We start from the raw sequence: 18,921 nt of genomic DNA on the forward strand, positions 1-18,921 counted from the left end.
TTTTTATTTTATATATGCTACATATACATATATACATATTTCTATATAATATTATATATTTTATTAATATTCTAAAATAAAAATGAATGAAAGGGAATAAAAATGCAAAAATTTTAAATATTTTAAAATTTTATTAAATAAATAATATATTTACAATTGTATATATTTATCATTCCTTAATTTACCAAGAAATTCTTTGAGGATAAGGCTGATCATTCCAATAAAAAACTTTATTGATAAAAATATAAAATTGCAAAAAATTTATTATTAATGTAGTTATTGATTCTGCAATAATTTGCCATGTTTTTGGTTTTGGAATAAAACAACGGTAAAGTATATATGGAATGATAAAATATCTTGGTTCTATTAATAATTGTGGAATGAGTACTATAGAAACCATAAGAATATAATTAATTTGTGTTGTAAATCTTAAATGTTTAAGCCCATGAAACATTGTATACAATGTGAACGAATATAATGGTACCAAAAAATATTTAAACTGTTTGTATCTTCCCATAAACTTATTCCAAAAGTAAAATACATAATGTCTATTATCAGCTAACATATATGGATGAACAAAAGTATTAAAATGAACAATTATAATTAAAAAAATAATACTACAACTTGCAAATATCCAATGTTTACTAATAAACTTAAAATAATTTTTCCAGGAAATAATCATGTATGGCCATAAAAAACAAAACAGAAAAATAGAAAAATATAACAATTGAGGAATATGAAAAGTAGGAACATGAGCTGTTCTATCACCAACTACAATTCCTTTGTTCCATAGAACAAAAGAAACAAATAATAAACATACTATAATGTATGGAAACAATTGTACACACAATTGTAGGATAAATTTTGCAAATAACTTCCATTCATGATATTTTTCTTCTATTATTCTTTTCCATAATAGCTAAAAATTATATAATAATATAAATTTCAAATATAATAAATATTCTTATTTTTTTTGTAATAATAATTTACTCACTTTTAAATAAATTACTGAATTATACTGTTCATATGAAATTAATTTACTTATTTTATGATCTAATAAATCAAATAAATGTTCCACAGTAATAAATGCAACCCAAATAATATTTGTTTGTCGAATTAATATAGACAAAAGTCCTGTATATTATAATTATAATTGCTATTTTTGAAATTTAATATTCTTATAATATTCTACAATTTATTTCTTTTTTATACATACCTATAAAAGCTGCAGTTTTAAATTGTTTATATAAATGTAACAATAACATCAGTAATATTGCATTAACTGATACAACATCTGTATAATATAAAAAATGCCAAAAAAATAAGGGTGGAAAGAACATAATATTACAAGCCACAATAACTTTCATCCAATCATTCCATCTTTGTTTCCAATAAATTATTGAAATTTTTTTAATTATATTTTGAGCAAGATAGAGATTTAAAAATGTTCCAAACAAGTTTATGCATCTCATATAAAAAATATTACAGAGTTTCAAAGGTGATAAAATCAGAGTTGCAATTAAATATAAACCAGGCAAAGTAGTAATTTTAGGATTCCACTGAAAATAACATTCTCTAAATATATTCAAATATAATTTTTCATTATTTTATAGTTTTTTGTGAGAATTATTAATGCTTAATAAATAATTTAATGATATAAAAAAACTTCAAATGATATATATATAAATAAAAGAAAATTTATAACTTGTCTTTAAATTATTAAGTTGTAAAATGATTTGTGTACAAATAAAATAATTTTATTTTTTGAATATTCATAGATAATATTCAATAACACCATATAATATATATACTGTGTATAATATTCAATAATAATATTTTATCTTACAAAAAATAAAAAATAATCAAAACGTACCTGTGTAAAATTATTATTACAATATTGCAAAGTCTGAGATACGTGAAAAACTTCATCGATAAAATAGTAAGGTTGTACATGATTTAAATAAATAAATAATATTACTATACTTGAACAAATTATTATTATTAATATTTTTTGTGAATATTGAATAAGTTTAATCATAGATTCATTCATCGTTTCTTTGATGAAATAAAAAAAAAATAAAGATTTATAGATTTAGAAAAAATAAAATAATTTATAATTATACAAAATAATCCGCACTCAATCAAAGATATAATAAAATATTATAACGACCATTTCATTTTCATATATATTTATCAAAAGTTTCAAGAATCATAATTTAATAATTAATTTAGTTTTTTTAATAATTTAATTTTATAATTTAATATTTATTCATTTAGAATGCCTTATACTTTTTGTGATTACTAAAACATTTTAACACATAATTACTAAAACATTTTCACCCTGAAGTTAACGCTAAATCAATATTTTAAAATCAGTCGATATATCGATTTATAAAAATTACAATTTAAAAAGGAGCGGGAACATAAATAAAAAATATATTGTCTATTAAGTAATTTTAAAAATATTAAATTTAAAAAATAATTTTTATATTATTGTATGTTTAATAAATGAATTTCACAATAATATGAAGTAAATAAGTTTATTTGAACTTAATTTCAGATTGAATAAAATAATCTGAGCAATTTTTTTTCCTTTTATCTGTAGAAATATTGGTAGAATACAAATATTAATATTATACAAATAAGTGGATTGCAAATACTAGGTTGTTCTAATATATTACGCTTCTTATTTAAATATTGTGCTTATTTTCTATTTTCTTTAATTAAAATCTTTAAAAAAATGAATACATTAGACAAAAACAAATATTTAATATTTTAAGGATACTTTTTTTTAAGGATATGTTGTACAGGAATTAGGAAACAATTTATCAATATACCAACTCTTATAAATATTTGAAATTCAAATTAGAAATTAAAAATTTTGTATATATATATATATATATTATATATATATATAAATTCACAAATTTTTATTAATTTTTATTAATTTTACGAAATTCAAAATTATTATTAAATTTCAAATTAAAATAGAAGCAAATATAATTCATTCTAATAATTTGTTATCAAACATATCAGTATAAATAGATTAAATCGAATTTTGTTCATTCCTTTCTTTGACTTTAATATGAATCCTTTAGTTCTTGAATGATCGTGTACAATTCCTCCTCAATGTTATTAAATGGAGCTTATAAAGGCTATAATATATTAATATAACACATTAATGTTCAATTTGATTCTATTCCATTTAATGCTTTCCTGATCGTCCAAATGTAAATCGTTTCACACCGTAAGTATCGAACTTTATGACATTTTTTACCTGAGAATAATTACAGGATAAATTTTTAATATACTGAATGTAAAATAATCGAAATTTGTTGAAGTACAATACACAATTATGTGTAAGATAGATATTTTGTAACTATCATACTGTAAAACATGATCCTTTTATACATATAGATATATTATACATAAAAAAGACATAGGCAAACTGTATATATCACGAATGTTAATGCATATACAAATTTATAAGTTTTGTATGTATGCACTATACAAAGCTGAGCATTTTCTTTATTTAAATTCTAGTATCTAATTTTTTTAAGTGAAGAGTATACTTATTAATCACTTTTTACTTCTATTTTCATTTTCTTAATCAGTCTAAAACAAAGCATGATACAAATTATACATAATATATAAGTGATACAATTGCTTGAGAAACAAAATTATGACATTTTTGAGCTTATTACAAATATATTACAAATATTTATTTTTATCAAATTACAGTAAATTCTAAACAGACCTATAAAATTGTTATATATAATTAAATACTTTTTTTAAAATTTAAAAATTTCATAAAATCCAAATAAAAATAAAAAGATATTAATTTATATTTTTAATTTAAATGAATAATTGAAATGAATGATGTAAAAATATTTTGCATCCAAATAAAAATTTTGATATTTTTTAAATGATGTGTAAAACCATAATTATCCGATAAATAATTTTAAACACAAAAATTTATATATATATAATAGATAAAAAATTCAATTAATGATAAATAAATACTTCATAACAATATTGAAATAAAATTGTTTCAATTATTTTAGAAAATTTTAATGTATAAAAAAGAATTGAAATCATGTTACAAAATATTCATAATTAAAAAAAAATCACTCGTGTTTGACTATTCAAAAGAAAGTGGAAAATTGTTTAATTCATTAACAACAGGAAAAATTTAATAAATATAATTTTATAATGTCACCAAAAGCTATATACCGTAGAATTTAATACTTTATAAATTAATTGATTTAAAATTATTTAATTAAGATATATAAAGTTTAAATTATATTTCCTGTTGCAAATGAATTAATACTTAATACTTTCTACATCTCCTAATAACTTTTCTTGTATCACACAGATTATAAGAGAACTATAAATTGTAGAATATCAGAAATGACATTATTGAATAATAATAAATCTTTTTAGCACGCAAACTTTTTCACTGCTAACAAACTAATATATATTACTTGCAAATATATCTTATCTCAATGAAAGCATTTTACTAAGCTTAATTTGAAGAGTATGCATTTTAACAAGGAAGAACTTATTCCTTCTATTTCACATAGTAATCATTAGTTTTCGAAATTCGAACGCACAATTGAAAAATGGCAGAAAATATATAAAACAGTATTCTTCAAACTCACTTGGCTACCTGAGATATTTTGTATCTTTCAGTCATTTAAAAATTTTCTAAAACGGAATAAAAGGGGGGGGGGGGGGAGAGAAAAAAGGGTATGTACTAAAAAGTACACATGCTAACACTGAAAGCAATATCTAGAAAAATATCAAAAAAGTATATGCTTATTTTTATTCAATCTTTTGTCTCTCCTATTGAAACTTAAAACACACGGTAACTTATACTTTTGTACGCGTTCGATTCTAAATATTGCTTTTAATGTTTTTCAATTTCTTGAAAGAAAAAGTGAAAAAGAGATGAGTGAAATTACGAGATTGGAAGAGACATGTTCTTGTTTTATATAGAATAACGAATTGTATAATGTTATCAGCACTTGTGGAATGCCTGCAGTCAATGTTATCTCAAATACTAAATACATACACTAAAAAATTATACGTTTCATACAACTATAACCACTCCTTAAAAAAACATCAAAGAATACTAGCAAGTTATTTATACATTTAGCATCACTCTCATGGATAAAGGAAATCCTTTGTAATAATGATAATAAAAAATAAAAAAATAAATTCATTTATATTATATATTGAGACTTTAAAATTTCAATTATAATGTTACAAACATTAATCCTAAACTAAATGATTTCCTTTTCTGTGAGAGTAATGTGTAACTAATACCGGTTCATTAAGCTTGAAAGTACTTTTCAAAGTACAAAAGATAAAAAGATAGCTATCTTAAAATAAAAAGCAACTTTTTGTGCAGATAACAAATAAAGAGCACTCCTTAGGAACTAATAAGACTTAAACATTATTACCGAGATCTGAATAAAATCAACTTATAAAAATTAAAAATATCATATATACAATTATATTAAAAACAAAAATAACCTTCTAATAATAGGAGAGATTTAAAATGATTAAAATATTTTGTAGAAAGAAGTAAAGTTGAATTTAATGGAAAATATAAAAATAAAAAATAATAGAAAAGAGATTTAATAGTTTTTATATTTATGTTATGTTTTTATGAAAAAGAAAAAAAAATAAATTATATTTTATTAAATTTTAATAAAAAAAAAAAAAAAAAAAAAAAAAAAAAAAAAAAAAAAAAAAAAAAAAGCAAAACATTTTATGTTAGATTATTATAAAAAAAAAAATATATAAAAAATAGTATTGACATATTTACTTCATTTCTACAAATGTCACAAGAATACTTATTATTAGAAGATTACCTGTATTTTTAATTTGTCGTAGAATTAAATAAGTCATTTATTACTTAGAGATTGTAAAAAATTTTTTCTTATTTTTATTTCATCGTGTAACAAAATTGTTATAGTTGAAATATGAAACAAATGGATTTTGTCCAATTTATATTATCTGTCAAAATAAAAAAAAATAAAACAATACGTAATAATAAATTATAATTTATATATTCTTTAATTGCTTTCATTTTTTTTTAATTTAGAAATTTATAAATATTATAGTCATTTAATTAAAATGCAAAATCCATTTTTTTTTCATTTTCAATAAAAAAAAAGGAATTTGGTTACTCAATGAAATTATTAATTGCTATGACATATGTAGGCTGTAGAATTCTACTATAATAAAAGTACACTAAAAATATAGAATTAATCCTATTGACCGAAGGCCGATATGTAATATAAATGTCACAAATTTGAAATTGTGCCTGTACAAGCTATTCTAATATCTGTACATTGCAATAATACAATACAGTAAGTCAGCTAGATATGAATCACAACATAATTTATCATCATTTTATTGGAATATATTCTTCTTTCGCTTATTTTTAATGTAAATTATATTATCGGTCGATCGTAGTTAATTATATACAATTTCTTTTTCTAAGTTATAAATAATTAACAGAATATTATTTGTTAAAAAATAAAAAATAATAGTACAGAAATTGAATGAAATTAATTAACTATATGGAATTTTCACAGAATTTATTTTTTTTCTTTTTTTATGCTTTAAATAGATGAAAATTATAAGGACGTAGTTTTTATATATAATTACTTAAAAAAAACTAATATATCAGTAACAGGCAATGCCACAGAGTGCTCCATATCGTATCTCTAACGAATTATTGCTTTTTGCACTTTTCGAAATATTCGGAACGTCATTACGCTATGTATACCTACATATTGTGTAAAAATTACTTATGATCAAAGTTCAATCAAGCCTATATGCATTATAGCTTTTGAAACTTTTCAAAAAATGTACATTGAACAAAAAAAGAAGAAAATATTGCAACTGCAGTTATTTCCTTTCGTTAATCTGATTTTGATATACAAACGATATTGTATCAGGACTCCGTAAAATAGTTGTTGCGTATATTACGCATTAGTAAACTGTATTGTCATTAAAAAATATTATTTTCTCGGGTACATTTGGCAAGCATGCACTTCTCAATTTGGAAGATCAAATCTTCAAGGGACTTCAATTGAATAAAGGCTAATCGAAAATCAATGAAAACTACGAGAGGACGGTTCGCACTCTCCTCCAACGTGCTTCCCATTGTGATTTATTTCTTCTAGCGCTCCATCCAAATCCAAACCCAGAACCAATAATAACTTTATTAAAGTAAGCGAAGTTGTTATTGCTGTTGCCATTAACGTGACCAATATTCGTGTTAAGATTGGCCAAATTAACTGCATTTAAAATACGAACAGCAGATGAGAGTCGTAATTTACTTGCTGGAGAACTAAACACCAACTTGCGGCTCTGTTTATTGTTGTTGCTGATATCCTCGCTACTGCTCGTACTATGGCGTTCACTTAATTGTTTTGCCGTATGGGAATATTCAGTACAAAATGATTTCACCATTGATCATTGTCGATACGTTTGAGATGATATGCCATTACCAGGTGTCACATAATCTCCAATCATCAAGCTGGGATTCACTGGATAATGTGAAGTATTGCCAAGGACCAGCGATTGCTGGAAAGTAACACCAAGCTGTAGCGCGAAAGACACGCAGGCAGGCGTACACTTTAGTATCCTTTTGCTTTAATTTTATTAATTATTTAGCGAGCTAAATTTGGTGCAAACATTTATACATATTGTACGTGAATATGGTGCATATATGTTAGTACACTCTGGTACCATAAAGATTAGCTCGCTCATAATCTAATTAAAACATTTTTACTTACCGTAGCGGGAGATGTAAACATATTTGGTGTAATTCCACCACCTATTAATTGTGCTGCTTGTGTACTCGTAGCTGTACCTCCTACTCGACCCCTACCTGTACTCGAAATCGAACCTGGATGAATATTTGGCTGGCCTCCTAAATTAAATCCATACAAAAAACAATTATTTTATATTCTTAAAATAAAAAATTATTTTTTTAACTATTTTTTACCTATTGCAAGTAAATTACTGGGATTCACTGCAGCGGTAGCGTCCATAGAAACTTCTCCTAAACCATTCACAGACATTCCATTAACCATATTTACTGCTTGTCTGGCACCTTGTGCATCTAAGGTTGTCCAATAAGATTCGCTAGGTGAGGTATTATTTAAACCAGGTGGAGGTTGCGCTGCTGCACCTGTATATCTAAAGTACGGATTTTTCAAATCCAAAGTATTACTACTGCTTTCCATATTCGTTCCTTCCAGTTTTAATTCTATTGTTACATCATATGATTGTCTAAAACATTGTTTTATATGAAATTACATATATATTTTATATTAATAAAATTTTGAAATTTTATAAATTAAATTATTATTACTAATAGAATTTACTTCACCTCTTATTCGCAATAAGAATAACTTTTCCAGATAATAGCTGACCACTTTTACAAAACAAAGGATTTTCCAGAAGACAACGAACTTGATACCAATGGGTAAGAGGTTCTGTTGGAGCTGTACTTAACCAAACCTGTTGTGTTGATCCAATAAATGCAACATCAAACCAAAATGCAAGGCCATGACAAGTACCACTTTCCAATATATGAAAATCAACATCGATTTCTGAAGAATAGATAAAATGAAGTAACATATTTTTATTATTGAACATCTTATTTATATAATATATTTTATGAAAATCATATACAATATACAAATTTTCACCTATTTTATGTAAATCAGTCTCGTTAGCAGTTTGAAAATCTACAATATGTCTGATAGATTTAGCCATACAAATTCTTATATCAAAGGTATCAACAATTGGTTGTCTAAAGTATTCTTTCATCGCGTTATTTCGCATTGCTGAAAGATCTACACCATGAAAACATGTTTGGTACCAAAAGTTAGCTTTATTAAATTGCTCCATATAAAGATTTTCATCGGAAAACGGTGCGATGTGAAGATCTCCTCGAGAGGGAAACATTCTTCCACCTGTATAATGATTATTTAACTATTGTTATTATAACAGGTGTAAATGAATTTAAAAAAAAAATTGTAAAATATTTACCTGGAACTAACCACTTTTTAGCATGAAGATATGTTTCAAGCATTCTTTCATTGTACAACATATAACCCATTGGTTCACTTACTATGCAATCTACTTTTTCTGGTAAATCAATTTCTTCTATTTTACCAGCTATGACAATAATCTTATCTGATAAATTATTTGCAGCAACTAATAGTTCTGCATGATTTGCCATATTACTTGCTTCCACTGCATATACTTTCTTTGCACCAGCTTGAACTGCAAAGAATGATAATATTCCAGAACCTGCACCTACATCTAATACAACTTTATCTTTAAAGTCAGAGAGATTTCCTAGAATTGCTCGCTGGTAGGTACTAGTTCTAATATAATCTTGCATCATATTTTGTTGCTGGGATAGATAACCATAAAATTGAAAATATTGCATAGCTGAAGATTCTTCCGTCCTTTCATTAAATGCAGAAACACCTTTGCCATTTTTCAGTTTCAATATTTGTGAATGAAAATTTCTAAAATCTAAAAAAATGTTATTAATGATATAAAAAATCAGATTAAATAGCACAACTTAAATATGTAATTGTTTATTAGCTCACCTGTTTCATTAGCAAATGTTACAAGTAAACTATCTGTATCAAATGTGAATACATAACTTCTAGATGAAACTCTAGAACATTCTGTACTAGGAGTTACTGGGAATTCTAATAATGTTGTTTTATCCCTACCGATTATGTCTCCTATTGAGAAAAATAAAAGATATAAAAAAATATCTTTTGTATTCATAAAATAATTTAAAATTATTAATATTTTTAAAATCTTCTTAAAATTATTTAAAATACTCTTTCTATATTTAAAATATTTTTATTATAAAATTTTTTTTATGATAAAATTAAATTATTAAATTGTTATATTAATAAATTGGTAAAAATTATGAAGAATATTTAAAAATATATAATAAACGAACATAATTATACGTTATGCATTTTCTCTCTCGAAATATAAAAAATAATTCCAAATGTTTAAACAAAAATTTATTTATTATTAAATTATTTAAAATTTATATTAATATATTAATATTCATTATAAACGAAAATTATATTTATATAAGAGAATAATCACATCGTAAATGTTGTATATTCAACTAGATAGTTAACGAGAAATATAACAATACAATATTAATAGTATTCTATTTTTTATATATTCTTGTATAACAAATTAAAAAAATTTCAACAATCATACATACCAACAATTGTCATTAAATTTTAATTTAAAGAAAGATTATAAACGCTTATTTGTAGTATGGTTATGTTGTCTACTTCATAACGACAATAATATAATTTGTAATTAATTATTTATTGACAAATAAGTACCTGCAAGGAATTCAATGCTAAGACCTTGTGGATCATAATTGATATTAAGCGTGACCGGCTTATTAAATTTTGCTGTTGACTGTCCATTGTTTGACAAAGTCGATACTGTCACCGCGCGAAACACTTTCGCCATTTTTAGACACCGCGTGCGTATTGTACGCTGCAGTTCTGTAATTGGTTCTACCACGCTTGTCTTATCTTAACGTTGTTTTCCGGAAAATTTTCAATAAAAACAAAAAAATATACGATATCGCCTCTCTCGATACAAATCACTCAAATAATATTAAACAGATCTTGCTTGAAATTACAATTTTTCACGTTCGTAGACCGAACCATCGACTAACCACCCCCGGCGCGTATTACACACGCGCAATAGGGTTACTAGAGTACTGAATATATAGCTAATTAAACTCCCTAGATTCACAATAACTCTAGATAATCATAATTAAGATAAAAATGAAATGCATCATTATTGCACTAATTATAGATATGTAATTGTATCTTCTATATTTTTATTAAATATTTCATATATTACTTGCAATTAAATGTATGTTTGTTTTATATTTAAAATATTTTTTTATAATTTATATTTTTTGTATAATTGTTAACAATTTGAATATGAACTATTATCTCTATATATTTTCTTTATAGGAAATACGAAAAATTTGGTTAATCCATTACCAACTTAAAATTATACAAATGTATATTTTACAAAAATATTAAAAATTAATAAGATATATATAATTTTTAAAAGCTTTGCATTAAATTAAGAATGTTATATTATATATGTATATTATTAATCTTTATTATATAATAATTTGATTATTAAATTATAAGATTGTTATTAATAAAATGATAACCAATCAAAATCAGGTTTTGAATATGTGTATAAAATCTGAAATGTTATTGGTCACAAAGTTATATGCACGGAAGTTTTATATATTTTCTAGAACGACCTGTACGAATCACGCGCATACGATTAGTGGTATACGATTCTCTGATCGATAAATACGAGTTGGACAATAACTCGAAACTCGAAAGCTAGCGGCGTGGCTGATTGCTCACCCCCATTTTTGACAGTGCATCTGAAATATTGCACTCTCTCAAAAAATGACTGCTCACGACCAAATGCGTGCTATGCTCGACCAATTGATGGGAACTGGACGGAATGGTATGTATTTTCGTTTCATATAGAAACACGATTATTTTTTGTAACTTTATTATTTACAGTTATCTGAAATCTTTCATACAAAAATACAAGATGGTGGCTTACACTTTTCATAATTACTTATGCAGTCATCTATTTTATTAATAATTATATCGTAATTTTAGGTGAAAATAACAAATTTCAAGTGAAGTACTCGGATCCAAAGGTCTGCAAGAGCTTTTTGCTGGCATGCTGTCCACATGAAATCTTATCATCAACAGTGAGTTTGTTTCAGTTATTACATATTGAATATCGATGACATACCATTGGCACTTTTGCACTACAGTAGAGCATTTTCGTAATTCCCTTTTGATACTTCTTTACATTAATATAAAAGCAATCAGACATCAATACCTAGTGATGTCACGTTTCATTTTTTTGCTATTACATTTTTTCAGCTCATTCTGGTTACACGATTCAATTGCTTTTTTTCTTTTTAGTAAATTTATTTGCTTCTTTTTTCTTTTTTATGTTGCAAAATAGCAATGTTGCCAAGATACATATTTATTAATTCATTAAAAATAAACATAAATCATATGTATGAAATCTGTAACAATCTGTAACTATGAGTATTTTAATATTAAATTATGGTTTGTGTTTTAATATGTTAAAAATATTTGGTTTTTTCTTATACTTATATAAAATAAAAATGATATATAACAAAAATAATTAGAAATAGTTGTTATATTAATATCATTTGGTTTGCACATATATAACTTATAATAGCTTTAGATATTATATGTTTTATCCAAGCTTTTTATTGTAGAAAAAAAAAAAAATAATATCATTGATATGAAGTATAAATATCATAATTTTTATTGTAATAATTTTAGTAATAATAATTTAGTATAGCATTTAGTTTCATATTTTACTTTTTCACTAAATAATTAAGAAATTAAGAAAAAAATGTATAATTTTATATAAATAAACAAATATTATATATTTTATTATAGAATCTTTAATCAAAAAATAATTATTAATGAATTTATATTAACATTTATATAAAATACAATACAATTTTTATATATTTTATATATTTCATGCACTAAATGTATAAATATATATGTACATGCATATGTATAATAGAAGAAAGAAAAGTTATACACATATATATTTCATATTATACATATAATCATCTTTTATTATGTATTATTAGTTGATATTATTAAGTATCTTTTTATTTTTTCCAATTTATCTTATCAATCATATTTAAATGATATTTTATATTTTTTAAAGATAAAAGAAATATACTGGTTTGATGACTGTATATTGAAAAATTTAATAAAATAAAATTATTTTATTATTTTTATGCATTGTTCTTTTTATTTTTTTAAAAAATCAATATATATATATTTCGTAATACATCTATATAATATTATATTTTGAATCGTGTAACTATGAAATTATTTGATTATTTATATTGAATTACAATTATATATATTGAATTATAATTTTTATCAAATTATTTAAAAATAAGTCTGGTTGCAAAACTTTTTTGAATAAAGTATTTTTGTTTAATAACATTTATTTAAATATATATATATATATATTTATATATACATATATATTTATGTATTATGTTAAATACACAAATACACTGATAATTCTTTTTTTTTGTATTTGTATATAACAATTTTTATAATTTTGCATAATATAAGAAAAAAATTTAAAATATACATAATATAATGTTATTTTTCATCAGTGCCAATTGGTCTGATCGATTTTATATAAAATACAAAATAATTAAACATAATTCAGTTTTGCAATATACAAATAATAGGATGAAACTTGTGTGATATATTCGGAGAATTGATTCCGATCAATTCACACCAGATAGGCGTTGAAGTGCAACACGGGGCAGCAAATAATGATAAACAAGAAATAGCCCTTTAAATTTTTTAAAAGAAGAAAATAGAAAATAGAGAACAATTTTAATTTTTGATTTAAAATATTTATTCATATTATATCATCACTTATCTTATATTATTTTTGAAATCAATTTCATTAGTTTATGAAATAAAATTTCATGGTACAGTAAATTATAAATAATAAATTTTGTACATAAATATATATCTGCATAAAGAAGTTATAATTTAAATATATTAATTGTTTCCTAAAATATATTTTATGAATATACAACCCAATATTTTTCAAATCCATCTCATTTCTTTTCTTCGTGAAACAAACTAGAAATATATTTAAAAAAAACTACATTTATTTTAATAGCCCCATACAATCACGAAACATACATGTAGGAGATTTCGAATGATGTAAATATGGTTGATATAGAAGCAAATATTTTACGCTTATAGTGAAAATATGATTTCCTATCAAGATAATAGTATTTTATAGTACTGCTTCGCGCATTTCTTTGTCATCTTGTGCGAATTGGTCCAAAGGGTGTTTGTTAAAAAAAATTGAAAATTCAGTTTCTTTTTTTATTATTCGATTCTATAATCGCCAAAATACTTGTAGTATTTAACAGTAAGGCGACATTACAAATTATTTTCTATTATCTGTTATATCTTCAAATTTTCTTTAAAAAAAAAAATGGTTTTAAATGAATAACTGCATTTTCAGCTCAAATATATTTCACATTTATTCAAGTAATATTAAAAAGCATATTTATTAAAAAAAATTTTTAATTATCTTATTTTTTAATTTCAGCAAATGCAATAAACGTGAATAGCGTTGTGGTTAAACAAATTTCTTATCATTGAAAATGCGAGTCAATAATAAAAGCGTCTAAATATTAAGTTATGTTTGTAATGTCACATAGTAGGGAATTGTTACATTTAGTTCTTATTTGTAATTTTTTTCATTCGTTGATTAAAAAAGAAAAGAAAAGAAAAGAACAAAGAATTATGTTTTTTATTTAAGTTTATATTAAAGAATTTGCTTGAAACTATTATTATTACATGTTCAGGGACATTAATAAAAGGAGACTCGCAGCCTAGCATTCGGTGCATAGGAGGGCGTCTCTTATCGCAGTTAGCAAGCACCCTTCTAATATTTTATTAACGCTTAGGTTTATCAGGGTAATATTATTATATAAACAGTTTTCTTTACAAGATACGAGAAAAAAAAAATAAATAAATAAAACGAAGTATTTAAAGATAATTTAATTTGAAGTAAAAAAAAAAAAAAATTATGCAAAGAAATTTTTAAGAATAATTTAAAAAAAAAAAAAAAAACGAAATATTTCTGGCAAATACTCGCGAGAATGACGAATATACAAGTTCACTAATGTCAATGTACCTACAGTTCTATTTCCAGAGTCTCTGGAAAAAGCAATTCCAATCAGATCCATTGTACAATATTGTTGCGAGTATTGTCCGCTCATATGTCGTGTTGTACTTCTCGCTCTCACATGCGCGTTACTGTAAGTACTGAAAAGCGAAGAGGACGTACGTATTACAATTCTACAATTTGATTATCTCTTAACATAATTCAAATACTAGGTATATTAATTTGATATTAATGATATATATATAAAGGCGAGCGGTTACCTCAGCCCCTCTACCGGTCAACGGTGGCGAGGCTGAGTGTTGAATATTAATTCCGAGACCCCGAAAGGCCTGTATAAAGTTGGTGAGTAGCGTCATGCTGATTCATGAGACGATGTCTTATTGTCGCTTCTTACTAATAATGCCGTTTACGGCAGGTAGAAATGAAGTTTACTTTGAAAGTATGTGTGAAAATCGTATTCATCCTCGGAGATATAATGGGTACAGGAAATGAAGCAGTGATCTGTAAGTAAATTAAAAAAAAAAAAATAAAAAAAAAAATAAAAAATAAAAAAAAAGAAAGAAAGAAAGAAAGAAAGAACAGAAAAGAAAAGAAAAAAATGAAAATTAAAGGAAAAAAGACAAAAGAAAGGAAATGCGAATTGCCAAGAAAAGTACATTTTTTTTGAAAAATTGAGTCTCGGAATTGTAAATATTTCTTTCTTAAAACCAAAATTTGTTTTTTTCAATTAATTAATTAATATACAATGAAACTTCGATTGGTTAATTCATGTAAATTTGTCATATAGATGGAGTTTAAGTTTCAATTATTATCACAATTCATTCAGAATGATTTTTTGATTAACTTTCAATTTGTAAAAAAAAAAAAAAGAAGCAAACGATTAATTTAATGAAATCTTCAATCGAGGTTTTAGTTTATGTTAATCTTGTGATGTTAAAATTCAAATTTATTGATATTTTCCAATTCATCATTCTTTCAAACATGTGTACCATTAGGGAAAGTCTATGTAGAATTGAAATGTATGAAATTATTAAATCATAATGCGTATTATCGTAACGCGCAATAGTATTTCTTTCAGTTTATATTCACATAAATCTATTAAATCTATTAAATCTCCGTTTTATTTGAAAATAATAATAATTTAAAAAAAAAAAAAAAGAAAGAATGAGTGAGTGAATGAGAGAGAGAGAGAGAGAGAGAGAGAGAGAGAGAGAGAGAGAGAGAGAGAGAGAGAGAGAGATTAAAATCAAGAGGAGAATTATGCAATGATCGTTAATGAATTTTAAGCGTTTATTTTGGCAATTTGCAAGGCGATAAAATTATCCATGAGAAAAAAAGAGAGTGAAAAGTGGCATGAACAGTGAGCGAGAGGGAGAGAGACATTTATTTAGGGGAACTATACAACGCGCCAGTTTTATTAGAAAAATTTTCATCAGCATTGGATGTACGTATTGAAATTCGTTTTCTAAATCGTCTAGAATTCACATATGGCAATTTCGTGTTCTACCGTATATAGTATAATAAACCTATTAGGCTATAAGTTGTTTCATAGACCATTGAACATATGAACTTAAGGTGTGTGCTGATTGTAGCTTCATTGCCATCGCATTGTCGTGTCAGGCGGAGAGGTGTTACCACTCTGTAAGTGAACATAACAAAATATTTATCTGTAAATTGAATTGCATTTTTACTTTGTCTATAAACAAAAAAAAAAGAGAAAAAAAATATAATGATATTATATAAATATATTGGTCGAACGTAAGCATATATGCGTGTGTATATATGTATGAATAAATAAATATACGATGGTATGTTTATTTACTCGATTTAAATAAAAAATATATATACACGTAGATATAATTACTTTGTAAGCTCGATATTAATATTTATATCGAAATATGTTCCTATATTTAAATATAAAAAAAAAAAAAAAAAAAAGAAGGAGCAAAAAAAAATATATTTACACGTATCTCTCTAGATAATTAGGGTTTTTTAATCTCTGCCGTTGTTATATACGTTTTAAATAATTTAGTTAATTTTATCTAAGACTTAACTAGTTTAGCTTTCCATTTATACGGAACAGCCAATTGAGAATCTTGTTCTTGTCGTAATATAATATCTTTCATAAAAACAAGTCGGGAGGGATTATATGTATATATATGTATATATATATATATAAAATAAACCCAATGAGGCTTCTTGGAATTGAATATAATAATAAGCTAATATCAAATGGTTTGTGAATCGCAGCGCATGGACCTGGGAGAATGCCCCCAGATTCACGACTTGGCCCTACGGGCTGACTATGAGGCTGCACAAAAGAAGAAGGACCATTTTTACGACATCGATGTGAGTGATTTTTTTTTTTTTAATATCGAATATATTTATGGACGGTTTAAATTTTTATAAATTAATTAATTTATCAAAATTTATTTTATAATTTGGAAATATTTTTATTTCAAGGCTATGGAACATTTACAAAATTTTATTGCCGATTGCGATCGTCGTACGGAGCAAGCGAAACAACGTCTCGCGGAAACGCAAGAAGAACTTAGCGCTGAAGTAGCGGCGAAGGCCAATAACGTTCACGTACTCGCCGAAGAAATTGGGAAAAAATTGGCCAAAGCCGAGCAACTTGGCGAGGAAGGTTTCGTTGAGGAATCCATGAAGCTTATGGGTGAGATTGATGAATTACGAAAGAAGAAAAATGAGGCTGAACAAGAATATCGGAATAGTATGCCTGCGTCCAGTTATCAACAACAAAAATTAAGAGTTTGCGAGGTTTGCAGCGCATATCTTGGAATTCACGATAATGATCGGCGATTAGCGGATCATTTCGGTGGGAAATTACATCTAGGCTTTATCAAGATTCGAGAAAAGTTAGCAGAACTTCAAAAAACCGTGGAAGAACGGCGCAAAGAAAAGAGAGAATCGTTGTTGGATAGACGCAGAGATAGAGATAGAGACGATCGTGAACGTGATCGTGATAGCCGACGTGGAGGATTGGGTTACAGAGACAAAGATCGCGATCGCGATCGTGAACGTGATCGTGATCGTGATCGTGATCGCGACAGAGATCGTGACCGTGACCGTGATCGCGACCGCGACCGCGACCGCGATCGTGATCGTGATCGTGATCGTGATCGCGATAGAGATCGAGACCGCGAACGGAGAGATAGAGATAGGAGAAAGTCACGCTCTCGAAGTCGCAGTCGTGGAAAAAGGTTGGTAAAAATCGTGAAAAATTAAATGAAAATTCTCTTCATTTTCTATAATAAATGTTTCTTTGTGAAAATTCAAATAATCACGGAATTGGAATCTGTAAACAAATAAAACATAATTAGATTTTTATAGTTTTTAGTTGCTAAGAATAATTATTTGATTTGTTTCAGATCAAAACGTTCACGCAGTAGTAGCCGTAATCGTCGATCCCGTTCTCGTCATAGTGGATCTAATGATCGAAAAAGATAAAATTAATTATCATTTTTAATTATGCTCAATCATTTTTTCTTCGTATGAATTCTCACGTGCTTATTTGTGCACAATGTATGTAAAAGAAAAAGAAGGAACAAAAAAAAAAAATATTCGCAGAATATCATTTTTTCAATAGAGATTTTTTTTTCAAGAATATAAATTAAGATTTGTACATTATGTCCATCATACTTTAATGAAAATATCAATATTTCGAAATATATCTTTATGTAAAATTAGATATATTCACCTGTCAATGTAAAAACAGGAATGAATTTATTAGATATTAATATACTAATATACTTATTCTATTTGATCTTGATATATCGATTATACTTTTAAATCTAGTTATTATTTCATGTACATAAGAATAATTCAAGCATAAATCCATAATATTTGAAAATGTTACATATTTATATAATATGATTACATGATTTTATGTGATTATTATATGAGCATAAGAAATGAAGATATGATCTAAAAATATATACATTTAAATAATTATTGGTTCAAAATATTGCAATCGTGCATTTTCTCATAACCTTATATTTTAGTTAATTCGTCAAA

General features: G+C 25.1%; 3 protein-coding genes across 8 annotated transcripts; 1 reads left to right on the forward strand and 2 right to left on the reverse strand.

Annotated features, from left to right (window-relative positions):
• Positions 1-142: 142 nt before the first annotated feature.
• LOC102655688 (putative Dol-P-Glc:Glc(2)Man(9)GlcNAc(2)-PP-Dol alpha-1,2-glucosyltransferase) lies at positions 143-2,050 on the reverse strand. Its single transcript, XM_006566585.3, has 4 exons — positions 1,874-2,050; positions 1,217-1,559; positions 995-1,134; positions 143-919 (listed from the first exon to the last, which is right to left on the reverse strand). Exons 1-4 carry the CDS (start codon positions 2,048-2,050, stop codon positions 182-184), a joined length of 1,398 nt encoding a protein of 465 aa, XP_006566648.1. The 3' UTR covers positions 143-181.
• Positions 2,051-6,226: 4,176 nt separating this feature from the next.
• On the reverse strand, positions 6,227-10,811 carry LOC411458 (histone-arginine methyltransferase CARMER). Of its 2 annotated transcripts, none has more exons than XM_003250827.4 (8): positions 10,428-10,811; positions 9,654-9,794; positions 9,082-9,576; positions 8,739-9,005; positions 8,417-8,639; positions 8,030-8,316; positions 7,818-7,954; positions 6,227-7,605 (listed from the first exon to the last, which is right to left on the reverse strand). In XM_003250827.4, the coding sequence occupies exons 1-8, from the start codon at positions 10,558-10,560 to the stop codon at positions 7,495-7,497; spliced, it is 1,794 nt and encodes a 597-aa protein (XP_003250875.1). In that variant the 5' UTR covers positions 10,561-10,811; the 3' UTR covers positions 6,227-7,494. The 2 variants fall into 2 exon arrangements, with proteins under 2 accessions (XP_003250875.1, XP_016770771.1); XM_016915282.2 differs by having other exon boundaries at positions 6,227-7,623.
• A 559-nt stretch (positions 10,812-11,370) lies between these two features.
• On the forward strand, positions 11,371-18,858 carry LOC551987 (putative RNA-binding protein Luc7-like 2). Of its 5 annotated transcripts, none has more exons than XM_016915173.2 (7): positions 11,373-11,598; positions 11,760-11,854; positions 14,899-15,386; positions 16,476-16,524; positions 17,134-17,232; positions 17,347-18,107; positions 18,276-18,858. In XM_016915173.2, exons 5-7 carry the CDS (start codon positions 17,137-17,139, stop codon positions 18,352-18,354), a joined length of 936 nt encoding a protein of 311 aa, XP_016770662.1. In that variant the 5' UTR covers positions 11,373-11,598; positions 11,760-11,854; positions 14,899-15,386; positions 16,476-16,524; positions 17,134-17,136; the 3' UTR covers positions 18,355-18,858. The 5 variants fall into 5 exon arrangements, with proteins under 5 accessions (XP_624373.2, XP_016770663.1, XP_016770662.1 ...); XM_006566596.2 differs by lacking the exons at positions 11,373-11,598; positions 11,760-11,854 and having other exon boundaries at positions 14,899-15,016; positions 15,096-15,225; positions 15,303-15,386; XM_016915174.2 differs by lacking the exon at positions 16,476-16,524 and having other exon boundaries at positions 11,372-11,598.
• Positions 18,859-18,921: the final 63 nt, after the last annotated feature.

This window comes from Apis mellifera, linkage group LG11 (genome assembly GCF_003254395.2).
Source record: "Apis mellifera strain DH4 linkage group LG11, Amel_HAv3.1, whole genome shotgun sequence".
Taxonomy (NCBI): domain Eukaryota; kingdom Metazoa; phylum Arthropoda; class Insecta; order Hymenoptera; family Apidae; genus Apis; species Apis mellifera.